The following is a 17,264-nucleotide window of genomic DNA, read 5'->3' as shown; positions in this document are numbered from 1 at the left end:
CGCTGGGGCCCTGAGTGACACTCCATGGGTGCTGCCGGCCAACACGGGCGTTTAATGGAAGCGTCATATTCACTCCAGCTTCTCAGTCTAGATAAACGAATCAAAACTCTCCCCAAACCAGGCAAACTGAGTCACTTTACCAAATACTCTTCCTTATGCTGACGTTGACACCATCGCGCATGGCGAAGCCGTGGAGAGACGCACCCTGTGGGCAGAAGACGGCGTCTTCACTGCCTCCTTGGAATCACCACCGCAGGGAAAGTGCCCCCCCCCAGCCCCCCTTACAACAGCCTCTCATGCGTGGGGTTTGTAGGGTGGTTTTTATTCTGAAGGCTTATGTTTTCAAGTGCTTGCACAGTTCCACTGGGCGCATAAATTTAGAAAAATGCATTTCAAACATGTTTAATTGTGGTGCTATTATCACAAACCGTAGTTCCACCCTCCATCGTTGAGCCCTAGCAAGTGCAGATGTAGGTGACAAGACGGGGAGGGGCAGGAGGTTATGTGAGCTCAGAGAGGTCCAAGTGACAGGAAGGACACTGACACGGTGAACCCAGGTTTCACTACAGCCCTGGGAGAACAGGGGTAGTCACTGCATTTTACTTAAAAAAAAAAATACAGCCGTATGAGGAGGGAGAAACTGGATCTGAACATCGCTGAGTCCTTGCATCTCAGAGAGCTGAGGGTGGAACAGACACGAATGACCTCAGGATGCAATAGATTTAAACAGCCTTGGACATGCAGCCAGTCTGCAAGCCTTATCAAGGACCCTGGTGCAAGGAGCAAAAGAGAAGAGAAATTGGAGGGGGTTTCTCCCTCATGTCTCTCTCTGGACATCACCATGAGGAGGGGAGGCCCCCAGGGACAGCCATGATGAGCACAGATCACTGTGTCACCTCAGCTTCCTCCACCTGCTGCTGTTGTCCCTAGTTTTGTCCCCTTCTGTCTGGGAAACTAGACTATAATGGGAAACACTGCTGGAGTGAGAAAATGCAAGCTCTGGTTTTGGACAGAATGCTACAGCTTGCGTGTCGACATGGTGGCGTGTTTGTGTGTGTTACTCTTAAATGTTATACAGTAAGTGGCTGCTAGCATATTGAGCCCATGTTGTACACAGTGTGCTGGCATATGGGCCTCTCGCACTGGCTTCTATTTGCTTGGAGCATGACGGCAGAAAGCGAACATCTACTCACAGTCCTGTCTTTTCAAGACGAGGAAACAGAGGCCCAAAGAAACCCGAGGGCCTCTTAGTGCAGCTAAGGGCAGTCAAGGCCCCGGCTCCCACCTCCCCACCCAGCCTGAGCCCCAGGTTATTTTAGAAGATGCACTCCCCTCCCACTCTCTCCCCTTGCTCCCCTCAATGGGATTAAAGGAGCAAATCTAAATTTTTCTTGGAGCATTTGCCCTGCCTCCTTCCGAAGACCTGTGTGTCCCCCTGCGCCACATGCCCACAGCCAGCGTCCCTGGAGTAAGAATGACAAACACGGGAGTTCCCTGTGCCAAGTGCTATTCTAAGCACTTTGCATATATTAACCATTTCATTCTCGCACCGTTATGCAAGGTAAACACTCATCTCATTTTATAGGCCAGGAAACGAGGCACCGTGAGGAAGCGGGGAGGCCCCACAGTGAGTGAGGGCGCAGGCGGCCTGACGCGGGAGGCCAGGCCAACTCCCACCTCCCAGGACCATGTTCACCCCCTAACCCAGGATGGGCGTCTTGTGACCTGTCAGCTGCCCAAGATGGAAATGCAAACACACAGATCACAAAACCCAGGACACGATGCCTGTGTTCAGGTCGTCTGTTCATTCTCTGCTAGAACCTGGGTAATCCTGGAGGCACTTCCATCAGGCCCAGCACAAAGTCATGCTGCATACATGCCCCCTGACACGGCGCTTACATAGAATCACATGTATGCAGAGCACCCTGTGCAGGGATGGGCAAAAGTAGGTTTACAGTTTTTCAAATGGAAAAATATATAATACAAAATAAACTGTTTTACATACTACAGCTGTGAACCTACTTTTGCCAACCCCTGTATACTGCTACTGTATGTGCACCAGGATGGCTGAAAGGGGATGAATAAACTCAGCGTAATTGAAAAGTGAGGGTGGAAAAGTGAAGGGAGGGACAGAGAAAGAGAGACAGAAAGAGACACAGAGACAGAGATACAGAGAGAGACAGAAAGTCAGAGACAGAGAAACAGAGACAGAGAGATACTGAGAGACAGAAAGATACAGAGAAGACAGAGATAGAGATACAGAGAGATAGAGAGACAGAGAGATAGAGAGAGACAGAGAGACAGAGAGAGACAAAGAGACAGAGGGAGAGAGAGAGAGAGAGAGAGAGAGAGAGACAGAGAGACAGAGAGAGACAAAGAGACAGAGGGAGAGAGAGAGAGAGAGAGAGAGAGAGAGACATTGCATATGGCCCCAGGGCACTCATGGTGGCTGGTGGGTTGGCTGAGCACCACATAGTGGGAGTGACTACCAGATAGTCTGATGGGAAGAATGTTCCTTGCAGCTTCCTGAGAGTCTAAAAGCTCCAAGAAGGGAAGCTGGCCTTAATGCTTCTCAAGGCATCACCACTGCCTGCTTTGCTCACGTTTCCTTAGGATGGGGCCTGGGGTGCGGGTTCCCCACATGGGCCGGTGGGGGCAGAGCTCTAACTCCTGAGAGGGCCCTGCCCCCAGCAGGGTGAGCACTGGGCAGCACCCAGCAAAGTGCCTCTCAGGCCCGCAGGCGTCCCAGCGGCAGCTGCCCAGCCATGCAGCATCTGCAGCCGGCCTCCCTGCCTCTGTAGCTGGACTTGTGCCACCTCGTGGCCTAGCCCAGACATGGCCTCTGCATCGTGGCTGGCGGGCCTCCCACACAATCCTGTTCCAGCCTGCATGTGCCACAGACCTCACTCCCTCTCACCCAGGACACCCCCTGCACCTCACCGTTCTCTTGCCTCTTACTTCCCAGGGAACCAGAACTTATGTGGGAAGCACAAGAGTTTGTAATGTCAGGCCTAGGAGAAGCAGAGACAAGGAGGAGCCAGGTTCCAGTGCCCCCTCTTGGACCCAGTGTGCATGGCCCACCATGCACCACCCATGCAGGTCAAGCATGTCAAACTTGCTGCCTGTGGGCTGCATGCCTTGTTTATTTGACCCGTGTTAGCCTTTGAGTTTGACATGCTTGATGGAGATGGAGCAGCTGTAGGGCTGCTCAGCAGGTCAGCACCATGGGGAGCTCTCCGCTCCATCCTGAGAATAGGGGTCTCTCTACAGGCAGCTGGCCTCCTCGTGGGACTCCTGGGGCCTTGGGGGAGCAGAGGCCAGAGGCCAGATGCAAGTAGCAACATGCCCCCACAACCCAGGACAGCACAGAGCGGGAGGTCACCGCTGGGCCAAGGAGCTGAAGTTTGCAAGGGACAAAGCCCTTCCAAGATGTTGCAAATGGCAAGCTTGGACCCCTCCCTTTAGTGCGTTTCTTCCCCATCTCTCATGGGCACCCTGCAGCTGCCAGGAGCCCCTCCCCCTCTTGGCCAGTTGTCTTCGTTGTCTCTGGCTCATTTACATGCTGGCATTCTCCCATTGGCCGTCCCTCTCCTTTCAGTGTAAGAATGTGTCCCTGAGGAAGAGGGGACCTGCTCGCCCAACAAAGCCTCCCAGAGAAGGGCAAGCTCTGTGCTGACGGAGGTGGTCTCCCAGTGTGGGGGCCATTGGTGAGCTCCCAGCCACCCTGGGCTCCGAGGGGGGTCAGCCCAGTGAGGGACCCCCTGACAGAGAGTTCTGAACATGCCCCCAAGTCTGCCCCATCCTGAGCTCCGGTGTTCCATCTGTGGGACTCAGCTGTGGGAGTGGGGTCTTGGCCCTGGGGGCCCACTTCCTGATCATGTGGCCAAGCTCTGGGACCTCTCAGTCAGTCAGCGCCTCTTGCTCCCTGTCCTGAACGAGCAACACGCACCCTTGAGTCACTGTCACGGTGCCCAGTCACACAGTGCTGCGTCTCCTGAATAGGCCTGTGTGGGTGCTGGAGTCAGGGCAGAGGCAGGCTGGCGTCTGAGGGCTCCCTTATTGTCCTCCAGGCCCCACTCTCACCAGCTGGACTCTGGGCAGAGGACTTAGCCTTCCTGCACCTCAGTGTCCTCATCTGGGTGATTGGAAGGTGAATGTGCCCCTCCCAGGTGTTTATCAATCTTGAAAGTGTTATTGTATGTAAAGCACCTAGAACAATATGGGGCCCAGTGAGCTTGAGAATATCAGCTCCTAATAAAATCTCCCCATAGTCACCACTGTCACCAGCATGAATCGTGGCTGCAGAATAACGAGGCAAGTGGGAATGCCTGCTTTATAACTCTGCTTAAGAAATATTAACTACATTTGAAAATGCCAAACAGTATTGAGAACACACAGACTTAAATACATATTTAGCTCTTACCAAAAAGGCACCAAACTTGTTTCAGTAGGAAGTCAGATGGTAGAGGCTACTCTATCAATGTATATTGTGCATTGTATGTCATAGTATAAGTGTTTATTTATATGTGCATTCTGTATATACATTGTGTAAATGTATATTGTTTAAATATTTATTATATAACACTTCATATCTATAATAATAAAAGTGTAATATGAGGGGCAATGAGGCAGGCAGGCAGAGGCAGTTAGGGGTGATCAGGCAGGCAGGTGAGCAGTTGGGGCGATGAGGCAGGCAGAGTGGTTAGGGGCAATGAGGCAGGCAAGCAGAGTGGTTAGGGGCAATGAGGCAGGCCGGCAGGCAAGCGGTTAGGAGCCAGCGGTCCCGGATTGTTAGAGGGTGCAGGCAGGGCTGAAGGACTGCCCCACCCCCCTCCATCCCCTGTGCATGAATTTCATGCACTGAGTCTCTAGTATATTGTATAAATGTACTGTTAAGGATCTACAAGGCCTACAAAACCCTCAGGAGGGAGGGATTTTAGAAGAAATTTCCATGTGCAATGACAGTGAAGTACCTGTCACTGTCGTTCCTGCCATCAGTGCTTCTGAAGGAACAGGGACCTGGTGAAGGTCTGGCCGAGCAGGGGATGTCGCTGTGGCATCGGCCGCTGTTCCAGGGTGTCCTCGGCACAGAGCGGGCAGTGTGAGGCCCAATGTGTGTGGCGTCCACATCAAATCACTTTTAATGGAAGCTTATTGAAAATTTGAGGACCCTCTACTGCTAGTCTGTTACAGCAATATTAATGACCAGTCCTGTGACAGCGGTTATGGTGCTGCATCTACTCAGCTAGTAGATCAGCGGGAGTACGGGATTGGAAAGGCAGCCTGTCAAGTGACCAGAGGCAGCTGGCACCCTGGTGTTTGGAAGAAGGAAACCGAATTTTTGCAACCATCCTGTGAGCGCCTGCAGCACAGCTGTCACGCGTGGAGCAAGAGCCAGTCCTCCATCTAACTCGGCAGCTAATTCTGGGGGCGGACTCCATGGAATGGGGCCCATGCAGGAGTTCTGATCCAATTTACTATGAAATGTTGAAAATTAAAAATAAGTGGTTTCCTTTACGTTAGTTATATAATCCCACGGTTTCTGCCCCTCCTAGAAGAAATGGGTGATGCTTCATGATGTCTCCCCCTTTGTAGCGTTAGCTTGCCTTTTCCTCACTTTCTGTTTACTCCCATAACATGTATGTTATTTCCCCCAATGACCCTTTTCCGTGGGAAGGGAACAGAGAGATATGCCTTTCTGGGTGAATTTAATGCTGTTATGAATTAAACTCTTCTCATGCTGGGGGCTGGGAAATGAAGAAGGAGAAAGATGTAAATTGTGTGGTTTTCTTCTTTTACTTTAAGGTGGTGCTTCTAGGAAATGGGCATTTATAATCTGACTTAGTCTTATTATTATGTTAACCGAGAGGAATTCTGTGCGAGAGGAGACAACACCGTAGATGAAGAAAGTGTCTGAGGGGCTGGACCCAGCTGCCTCTTGGAGCACTGGGTGAGCAGTGTAGACGCTGCCCAGTTAGGTCTGTACTGAGGTTTAAAAAAAACAATAAAGCCTTGACCTCAGCATTCTGTCTCTGAGACCTGAAGCCATATCTCATGAAACTGTAGGAGCAGAACTAGCCTCCTTCTGAGTGAGTCGATGGTGAGAACCAGATCCTGGAGAAACCAAGCCTGTGATCTTCATCTTTATGGAGAACATCATTCTTTAGAAATTGCTCTCCCAAAATTGAGGCGGAAACAAGCTGCTTGCAGAAGGATGCGGTGTTACCCGGGAGGAGGCCTGCTTCTCTGGATGATGAAAGTCGGTGATTGGACGACGAGTGCAGTGGCACCAACCTCTTTACCTGAGGGGCGTTGGGAGTGATGCTCAGTCAGGATTGTCTTGATGATGAGCAAGCGTCCAGCCCGCTCTGCTGGCCCTGCTCCCCAGGCGGAGGCCGGGAGCCCTGAGGTTCCAAAGGGCTGGTTACCTGGCAGTGCAGTCGTCTGAGCCACCTGCCTGAGAATTGTGGGGCAGGTCCCTGGCCCTCCTTCTAGCACCCCCTGCATTTCGTGTGTGCCCCTAGGCCAGCTATGGGCAAACTACGGCCCGTGGGCCGGATCCGGAATAGTTTGAAATGTATAAAACTATTGAAAAAAAAGACTGTACCCTTTTATGTAATGATGTTTACTTTGAATTTATATTAGTTCACACAAACACTCCATCCATGCTTTTGTTCCGGCCCTGCGGTCCAGTTTTAGAACCCATTGTGGCCCTCGAGTCAAAAAGTTTGCCCACTCCTGCCCTAAGCACTGTCACGTCTGAAATGTTTTTTCGTTGATACTACTGAAAGCAATAGCATTACTTAATTTCATTACTTCCCTACAGAGGTAACATGAGGGCTGCTTCTGAAGCTTCATTCACACAAGACCGAGCCTTTGGGTAAAGCAGAGACATGTTTGCCTCTGTACACGTGTGAACAACACGGGTGTCAGAACCAGACGCTTGGCTTGTTGTCCCCTGTGTAGGGAGAACCCGGGACTTGGGGCAAAGGACATTAAATATTGGTGCCGGTACCTAAGTTCCTGAAATTATATCTCTCCATTGTCAGCTGTCTTCCTCCCCCCGGGTGGCCTATGGGAGTGTCCTCCACGGTCAGTGGTGGGGGGACCTGCCTTCAGGGAGTGTGAGTGGTGGTTCTGGGAGCCCAGCCAGGACAAGGTGCCCGGACATGATGTCCCCGAGCAGATGCGAACAGTGCAGCTAGGCAGGATGACGAAGGGAACGGGAGCTCAGGACCACGGTGCCAGCAGGACCAGCTGAACCAGCCGGACCAGCCGGCCCAGGCACCTGCTGCATAGACAGTGTTGGGCCAAGCAGGAGAGCAGAGAAGCCTTTACAGGGACTCTTGGAATTGCTTTGTAAAGATCAGTCCCTGCATCCAGACTGCATGCCAGACAGGATTGGAATTTAATGAAGCCGCCGGTGGTGCCTGGTCCTGGGTCCCCTGACCCACTGGGCCCCACCCAACCCGGGGATGGGCCGAGGGCCCCATAACGAGCCTCAGGGCGGCAGTGCTTGGGCGTGATGGATGGCCCCCAGCCCTCTCGCCGCTCCGAGCCCTCCATCATCCCGTCGGGGTGGTTAGCGGACTGTCAGAGAAAAATAATTTAGCAGCCGTGGCTTTAACTGATGTGCTGCTTTCTGGGGTCAAACGACTGTTACGAAGCAGTGGTGCTGCCTGGCTCCCCCACTGTGCGAGCTCGGGGGTGACGACACGAGAGGAACACGTCTCAGCTGCAGCTCCATGACATCCCTCAATGCTCATTTGGGGAGGGTGGGCGGAGGGTGGGTGCAAGGGGGAACGAGCGTTTCTTACTGAACAGGAAATGCAGGGCCGTGAGGGCCCTTGGTGGGGTGGCCACGCCAGGAACGACAGGCCTGAAGATGAGGGGACACACTATTGCGTGCCCTGCAGGGGGGCCTTGTGGAGAAGGAGGTGAGAGGACAGGTGATGTGGAGGCGTTGGGCCACCTGGGCTCAGCCAGCTTGCGGAGCGCATAGTGGCTTCCTTGTGCGTGGTGGCAAGCTTAAGCTACAGTTAACGGAGAAACAGGATCAGAAGGAAAAAGAGAGAAAACAATAAAAAATGGAGGTGCCAGGAGGGAGAAATGAAGCTGAATTCTTCTGGCAGGAGGTGCTCAGGGACTTTCGATCCCCAGCTTCTTTCAAACACCCTGTTTCTACGTGGATTGTGTGTTATTTGGGGGGTGGGTTGAAAGGCAAGACCAATGGAAATGATGGTCTAAATCCCTGCAACCCGCTCTTGAGAAGGTTCAACAAATATGTGGAAATGACTGACGGCGGTGGGGGCAGAGATAGCAGGAGAAACAGCCGTCCCTCGATTGGGCTCTTGTTGGATGGTCTCTCTCCCTCACTCAATGAGCTGCGAGCAGAGGACCCCCGTCCCATCAGTGCTTACTGAGCACTGTGACTCAGCTCGAGGCATCTGTCCTGTGCGTTAGGTTTGGTCGCTGTAGCTCCTTCCTGCTCCCTGAGGTTTGGGCGGCACCCTGCCTCCTTCCACTGATACGAGGCTTCCCAAGGTGATGGCAGGTTCTGTCCCAGGGGCTGTGAGGTAGGTGATCCGGACAGCCATGGTAGCAACACCTCACAGTTACCGGGGACTTACCTGCACTGCATTGAGTGCATTTGAACTATGTTCCTCTGGCGATTGACACCAAAGTGAATAAAGAGACTTTCCTGCCGCTAATACATTAGTGATGCCTACCGGCAATTTTGGAAATGCTAAGACAGAAGGTAATTTGCATATATAAGCAGTTACAAGACTTGGAAGGACAAGGGATAAGACTCGTTCCTGACACATGGACGGCGCTACGAAAGTGTTCTTCACATGAGCAAGTGAACCAGCGTGAGAAAGCAGACCTGTCGCTGGTGTGAAAGGGCCGGAGGGAGGTTGCTGACACCAGGTCCCAGGCTGCCCTTCTTTGGAGCCCTCTGCTCCCAGGTGAGGGTTGGACCCTCTGACCCTCCCCTCAGTGTGGCTGCAGCTGGCATCCCGGCTGCCGCTCAGGCCCCTGCCTCTGGGTGGAATGACTGAGGCAATGATTCACATTCGCTTCCCTTTCTCCAGACTCCCCAGTGAGACACTCCACCCAAACTGCTACCTAATGTGCATTTCACCTCCTCTAGTGCTCCTGCTGCAGAACACTCAGCAACCAAATCACTGAAGGGTAGAACCACCGATACCGCTATCCTTCCCTATCAGCCCGTCTGGGGATAGGCCCTGCTGTTGCCCTGCCCTGTTTCCTAACATGGGTGTCACCACAGACACACCTGCCTTCACTCTTCCCCCGCCCCTCTGCTAAGTCCTAATATTGACGTTCTTTCTTTATATATACACGATTCTCTCCCCTTAAGCCTGACAAATGCTCTAATGGTGAGTCTGAACCTGGGCTGAGCTGGCTGTTCTGGGAGAGGTACGTGTGGGCGCTCTCTACTTACAGCGACTGGAGCGGGGGCTGCCTGCTGCCCGTCCCAGCTCATGGTCTCCTAGCATCCGGGAGATGCCACCTGCCGGGAGCTACCTGAGAATTCTCACCTGGGGCAGGAGGTGACTTTTACTCCTGCTGGGCATGTGGCCGGGCAGCCGGATGTCGAAGAGGGCCTGGAGGGCCGCCTGCGCCGCCTGGCCCTTGGCCAGCTTCTTGCTGCGTCCCGAGCCTTCAAACATCCTGCCATCCACGCTCACAGCCATGACGAAGCTGCGCGGCCGCTGTCTGTCGGCCGGCTCCGAGAGGCACACGTAGCGCAGGCCGGCCCGCAGCTGGTTCAGCACCACCACCGGGTTCCCCTCGCCCGGGGCCACCAGGTCCAGCGTGCTGCGCAGCATTTGGGCAGGGCGGTGGCCCGGGAAGGCTGCACTGGGTGCCGAGGGCTCAAACTGTTTGAAGAGCGTGTCGGGAAAGTCGGCCTGGTCGGAGGTGAAGTCCGTGCAGGGGCTGGGGCTGCTGCCCATGGCCAGGTGGGCCTGGCAGGCGTTGGGGAACTGCACGAAGGAGCGCAGGGCCAGCTCGGCTGCCCGCATCTTGGCCTTCTTCTTGGTGGGCCCCGTGCCCTCGAACGTGAGCCCATTCACTTCCACTGCCACAGCGAAGACGGGCGCGTGCACCGGGCCGGTCTGGGACACCATCCGGTACTGCAGGCCGGGCCGCAGCTCGTGCAGCTGCACCAGCGCGTTCTTGGGCGTCATCGACCACGAGAGCGTCTTCCAGATCAGCTGCAGTTTGCAGAAGTGGCCGCTGTTGCCCTCCTCCAGGGGCCTTTTCCTCTTCATGCCAGGTGCACCGCCTCGGGCCCTGTCACCCGCGGGCAGTGGCCGTGCCTCCAGGTTGCTCACATTTCGGTTCTCCTTCACGTCTGCGCTGCTGGTACCTGGAGGTGAGAACAGACAGCGGTGACCAGGGGTCTCAGGGCGCCTGGAGACAGACCCCTCTGCAGACTGCGCTGTGCACAGGAGCCCAGCCACTTCCTTTCTAGGCTGACAGGAGTTACTAAGCTTCCCTGAAAGTGGGGCCAACTGCTCAGGAGGAGGGAGGACCCCCAGCCCTGAGCAGTTCCTGCATTTCTGAGAATGTGGCGTGTGGATGTGATGAGCCTGACCTGCTCACCGGGGCGCCCACCTGCTGCTCTGAGTGTGGCTGAGATGTCGTAGGCCCTCTGCCCGCCTCTCCTCAGGCCTCCCCCAAACCAAATCACAGGTGGCCCTTTCTAGCCGCTGCTTCCAGTGCTGAGAGCCACATGGGCCTGCCCTGTGTGGGGACTGGTAACTGAGTTGTGGCGCGATCGTAGGATGGAACGCTCGATAGCACTTACGGTTGATGAGCTAGGTTTACCTGCTTCATCATAGAGGAAGCTCAGAAGATAATTTGCATCATATAAGCAACTTGGAAAGTAATACACAGAGTGCGATGCCGTTAATATAAATTATAACCACACAGGCACTGCATGCGGTTTGTGGGGTCAGCCACAATAGTGAAGCTTAGATGCTAACCTTCCCGGGAGACAAGGAAGGAACTAATGGGGGCCCAGGTGGAGGCTTCATTTGTATCTGTGTTGTTTTAATCTTTTGCAAAATAAAAGAGGAAGGCATTAAATTTAGCAAAGTCATCCCTTGCAAACTATACGTGGTGGATGTGTGCAGTGATTTAGCTTTTCTGGACAGGCTCTCGGCTCCCTTGGATCACTCTTGGCAAAGGAAACTGTTCTGTTTAGAAAACCTCAGCTTGGATCGTCACAGAGCCGCAGGACCAGAGTCCCTGGCAAAGATGCTTTTGGAATGCTGACCCAGCATCCTATGAAACGCTCCGGGATGATGGTCCCACCATGCAGTTCCCTGTCACTGAGCCCAGAGCACCTCCACTCCGGCACCTTTCTTATTCCTCACCTCTCTGTGGCGGTGGGTGTCACAGCAGCATTTTCTAGGAGGGGAAACCCAGGCTCAGAGAGGCGGACCAGGTGGATACCTGGCCGAGAAGCATTTCACCTGGGAATGTCTTGTTCTGAAGGTGGATGTATGGGTACCGACAGTGCCACATTCCTTAGCCATTTCACAGGGATGCCCGTCGCTGGGAGGGAATGAGGTGCTGAGAGTGCATAGCCTGCCATTGGAGAGGGCGAATGTGTGAGGCAAGGAGGCAGGGCCGGGACTCCACGCAGAGCTGGGACCCCAGGCAGATGCACCTCTGAGCCCTTCGATTTCTCCGTGGGAACCAGGATCTCGGGGGCTCCAGGTGGCTGGGCAGCAGGTTGGCAATGAGTTTTCTCTTGTGAAGCAAGTGGGAACTTGGGGTGATTTTTACAGCCAGCCTGCAGCTTATAAATGGACACTGAGCACTTTCCCATCAGCCTGGCCCGAGCTGGGGAGACCCTCATCCTCATGGCTCTGCAGTGGAGAATAATGGGAAAGTTCCAATGGGTGTCTCTGGGCGGTGTCTCACACTGGGCAAGGCTCCTCTCTGGGTCCCGGGTTGTGTGTCCTTCCAGCTCCGGGGCTCTTGGTAATGCCTTGGCCACCAGCCCCGGCAGTCCCCAGGCGGTGGTGAGAGTCCGGGCTGTGGTGAGAGTCAGGGCTGTTTGCAGATCCGTCGGCTGCGTATGGGCTCTGTTCTCTAAGTTGCGAGGCGGCTCTGTTATATGTCCCCTGGTGGTTTGTGTCTATAAGTCTGTAGAGCTAATTCTGTCCAAAGGAGTAAACTCGAGCCTTTTATAAGTTAGAGGTGGATGGCATCGCTCACAGACTATTCTGTAGGAATAATTACCTGCAGGTATCGAGCGCCCACTCAGTCCCTCTCTGCGTCATTACGCACCTGGGTCCCGCCCCTGCGGGTATCTCAGGCCCAGGGCAGTGGGTTGGATTAACCACACAGCTTCCCAGATCGGACATAACGATGGAAAAAAAATAACCTGGCCAAAGAGCTGCACAACAGATTGCCTGAAACTTACTGGGTGCTCTGATTTCTTATTGATTTCTCACGATGTGGGGACGGAGGGAGCCGCGCCTGTGATTAAGGTGGCCCGCGTATCAGATGACCTCGGCTGCCTTTTCAAGTAGAAAGGTTTATCTTGGAGCAACAGCCCTCCCGGTGGGGAACTTCCCCTCCCCTCACCAAGATTGCTTCTGGGCTCTTCTCTCCCATGCACTCAGTACCCGATGACGATGGTCATTATTAGTTTTCAACGGCCTAGACATGATGATCAGACGGTGGCAGGAAGCATCCTTCCAAATTGATCAATATCTAATAACTGATAACAATGCAGAGCTCTGGCCTTCTCCTGGATACACTAGCTACAATCTCTGGAGCGATGCTACCCACTGGTTTTTGCAAGTGAGCAGATTGGGGGCCCAGCTCCCTCCAGCACAGCCCACATGCTGGTTTCCGCTGGGGTGCTGAGCCCGAACCAGGCAGAGGGGGGGACGGGGCCACTCCACTGGCTCTAGGGAAAGCCCTCTCCATCCTTCCTGTAGGTGTGACCTTGGACAAGTCTCTCAAACTACCCACACTCCATGTTCTTAAGATGGAACATGTGGGTTTTAATAATGCTTGACTTACAGGATTATTATGCAGTCAAAAGCTCTACCACTGAGCTATACCCCCAACAGGATTATTATGAAGTTGAACTGAAGGAACACATATAATAGGCTCAGGAAAAAACCCTGACACATCAGAAAATAGTGTCGTTCCCCCTTATTGGTGGGGGGTACATTCCAAGACCCTCAGTGGCTACCTGAAAGCTCAAATAGTACAAACCCTATATATTCTATGTTCTTTCCTATACATACCTACCTATGACAAAGTTTAATTTACAAATGAGGCACAGTAAGAGATTAACAATAACAAATAATAAGAGAACAATTATAACAATTATACTGTAATGAACATTAGGTGGATGTCTCTCTCTTTCTCTCTGATAACCTATCTGATAAGTGACTAATGGGCATTTTGGGGAGAAAGGGTGGAATTTTATATATCATGGCTGTGGTTAAACATTTATTTTCCAGGTGAAATACATCTCTCAGAACGAAGTTCAATGACTGGGAGGTCCTGGCTGCCGTCTCACCGTGTTATCACTGCTCAGAATGCAGGTGCTCATGTGAGGTGCCAGCATCTGCCTCCTCCGCGTCCCTGTTCCCAGACCAGCGTCTGGTCAATATGCAGCTGGTGTTTGCAGTAGTTGAGTTGTTGGGAACTTTTCCTCATGCTGCCTCACTAATAATGACACTACTGTGTCTGCAGGTCAGAGGGCAATGTTCGATCCACCCATTCTACCCAGACCAGGCAGTGATAGGAGCAATGGGGGCCTTCTCTCCATTTGTGCAGGAAGAAGGTCTTTGTGCTTCAGGGTAAGAAAGCAGGGAGGCTGTGGCGGCCGGTCCGGCAGGCCTGGTGACTTGCAATATGGATTGCAAGGTCCTGGCTGTGTGGTCATACACGGGCCAGTCACTGATGGTCTCGGATCAGGCTCTGCAGCAGGACAGCACAGCCTCCTTCCAAGACCTGTCCTGCTGCCTGGGAGCTGAGCTGCCGGCATCTCAGGGTAGCAGGGCTGCCCTCCTTCAGACACATGCAAAGGGCATGGACTGTTCAGGCCTGTGGCCCTGCCCGGATCTGTGTCTCAACTCTTCTCAGGTAACACCTCTGGTCGGTGTCAGGGGCAGAGGCGATGGGGCAGGGGCAGAGGCGATGGGGCAGGGCCAGCAACCACTCTCCTCAGTGTTTGAAGAAGAAAGCTTTCAGGGTTCCCAGCATAGGTGTGGGCTGAAACATGGCATTATCTGGCTGACTGTGAGCCAGAAACCAGCCTGCTGATGGCTGGCTGCCAGGTGGGCTCACCAAGCACTGGCCCCTCTCAGGCCGAGTCTCTGTCTGGCTATGGATCCCTGACCCCGGCTCAGCCCTGGACATTGGAGCTCAGCCCGAGGGAAGGATTAGAGGTGATCACCGGAGCCACGGGAGGGAGATGGTCCTCAATCGTGGAACTTCATCCTAAACCAACCCAGACACACCCGTTTCCTAGTTTGTAGATACAAACAAGAGACTTCAAAGCAAGTCTCTACCACCTACCTTTCCTCCCTGCATATGTGTGTGTACACACATGCACACACAGTGAACATCCATTATACACACCACACTACACATACATCACACACACCACATACACTTTACACACACCACACACAACATACATTTAGACACACATTACATACACCATGCACACATACTTTGCACCCACATTACACACAACACACACAGACATACATAATATACATACCACACACATTATACAAACTTTGCACATATACCACATATATGAACACACACACCATACACATAACAGTTATTATATACCTTGCACAAATTACAGGTCCCGCAAAACACAGAACATACACCACACACACACATCACACATACACCATGCACACCGCACATACTTTACACACACACACACACACACACACACACACACACTCTTTAGGGGAGGTGCACTCTTTCTCTTTCACCACCCAGTGGCATTTGGGCAGTAAGTTGAGGGGCTGCATGGGTAATGGTAGCGAGAAATGTTGAGTAAGACAAACGCATTCACTTGGAGGTGTATCTTTGAACAGTGTATGAAAATAGGGTTTTCTAAGTATATTAACAAGCACATATTACAAAGGGGATGACTAATCCACTGATAGAAAATAAGACTTTCCAAGCATTTCAAAGGCATTTTAACATGTAATAAATAAAATTCACTCTTATCTGTAAGTTTTTACCTACTAGTCAGTGAGCTGAATTAGGAAAAAATACCCTTAATTACCGGCACTAACCAACCTGGATAGAGCATTTATATGTCCCAGGTCCTTGTCTAAAACGTCTTCTTGTGCTATCTTATTTGATTCTGACCTCAATTCCATGTCACTGTCCCTGTCTTAGGAACGAGTTTCTGAGAGTCTGAGCAGTGATATTCATAGCAAGGCTAGTGACCATAGAGCACAGGGCTAGTGACATGGAGATGGCACCAGGGGTGTGCCCACTGGGCTTCTGCTTTTAGAACTATTCTGGCATCACAAGTCATTAGCCTGGGAGCCGTTGGGAGGGGAGAGCTACTTCCACGTGGAGAGGCTAACAGCCAGGGCTTCCACAGCTCGGTGGGAAAGACATGGAAACAGTAAAATTTTATTCCTCCTGCTAGCAATACGTTGACTACATTCTAGGAGTTTTCCAATCATGAGAGACAGAAACAACCGTTAGTTCACGTTCCACTGTGACCTAGGTGTTCGCTGAGGAAGGAGCCCTAACGGATAGCCAGGACACCTGTGTTCTGTTTCCTAGGTGACTTTCTCCGCATCCTCCACACCTTTCCTTCCTTATCTAGAAAACAAAGGACTAAAACTAGAGCATCTCTAGGGTTTGCTCTGGCTTGACACCCAGTGATTCTTCGACTTTGCTTCAGTGAGATAACCGAGAGCAATCACCTCATTTTCAGTCTTGTTGATAGTTATGTTTGTGGGAAGGGGCTATCCATGCAGATGTGTCATGCTTCTTAAGAGCTGATGGCAAAGGGACAACATTCCCATGCAACTCCCACCCCCACTGCTGCTGCTTGGTCAGGTCAATGATCCTAGTGACTGCCTGTAATTCCCATCCCAGGACAGCAAGCACGCTCCCACCTCTTTCTGGCTGAGAAGGAGACCCCTCTGATAGGTAATGTTGAAACGTAAGAGGTGTTCATATGGCTTTGAATGTTCACCCCCTTGTTTAAATGCCTGGCAATATGCTACACACCAGAGGCGAGTATAATGCATGGCAGTCACACCTAGACCCTCCCACCCCAGTCCCTGGGCTCTGCCTCCTCAGTAGTCTGTGCAGGGACACTGCTGAGGTCCCCTCCCCCAAGCCAGCGTTTCGGTCCCCGCACCACACTGCGGGTGTCTCTCCAGTTTCACGTGCCAGAGATGTTTCAACAAGCAGGCACCCGGCCAGCTCTTCCCATGTTAAATAATTGTACGAACTGTGTTCAAAGAGACTATGTTCTTTTTCTTTCTTTCTTCTTCTTTTTTTGAAGGAAAAACACAGGAAAGAGAGGAAGGATGGCCTAAGATAACTAAAAAAAAAAAAAAAAAGGATACACACACACAAAACCCCTGGAGTTCTCAATCATACCACTAGTATTTCCCTACCCCCCAGGTGAGGGTAGGACCCCAGGTGGGGACAGGAAGAAAACCTCCTGTTCTGGGAAACCCAGATAGTGCCCCTCTGTCCCCCCTGCCCCCCACATCACCCCAAAGATCCCGGTCTTTGGGGACATCAGGCTGGGAACCCCCTCTTCAGGGACGGGGTTGCTTACTTAGATTGTCGTCATCCTCCGTGTTAGTGGCCCCAGGGCTCAAGTGCTTGAAGGGAGCGATGAAGGCTGACAACATGCTCACTTTGTCTGGGAAGAAAAGAACAGAAATGCTCTTTTGACATCGAGTTTCAGAAAAACTCAGTGCTTTCATATGCTCTTATTACGGAGGGTTTGGACAAGGGAGGTTGAGAGGTCGTTTTGGTTTCAGCCACTTCATTCTGGTTCAGTCTTTTATTGGATTTCTGACAGCATTTTATCAAATTCCCCTCTCCATTCAATTTTAAACGTTATGATTTCTATCTTTTTTCTTTTCTTATTTTTGGCATCTCCCCTCCTTTTGTTCCACGTCCCTCAAAACTCGAAGTAATCGTCTCCAGGGCAACAGCCTTGCAGGAGCTTAGAGGATGCTGGGTGG

The 17,264-nt window shown here is 52.3% G+C and overlaps 1 protein-coding gene across 1 annotated transcript; it reads right to left on the bottom strand.

Moving 5' to 3' along the window:
• Positions 1-9,542: 9,542 nt before the first annotated feature.
• On the bottom strand, positions 9,543-16,932 carry LOC107182196 (double-stranded RNA-specific editase B2-like). Its single transcript, XM_015560297.1, has 2 exons — positions 16,850-16,932; positions 9,543-10,393 (listed from the first exon to the last, which is right to left on the bottom strand). The coding sequence occupies exons 1-2, from the start codon at positions 16,923-16,925 to the stop codon at positions 9,543-9,545; spliced, it is 927 nt and encodes a 308-aa protein (XP_015415783.1). The 5' UTR covers positions 16,926-16,932.
• Between the last annotated feature and the right edge of the window lie 332 nt (positions 16,933-17,264).

Source organism: Myotis davidii, unplaced genomic scaffold (genome assembly GCF_000327345.1).
Source record: "Myotis davidii unplaced genomic scaffold, ASM32734v1 scaffold194, whole genome shotgun sequence".
NCBI lineage: Eukaryota > Metazoa > Chordata > Mammalia > Chiroptera > Vespertilionidae > Myotis > Myotis davidii.
The sequence above is the reverse complement of the archived record's forward strand: the minus strand, read 5'-3'. Positions and strand labels throughout refer to the sequence as shown.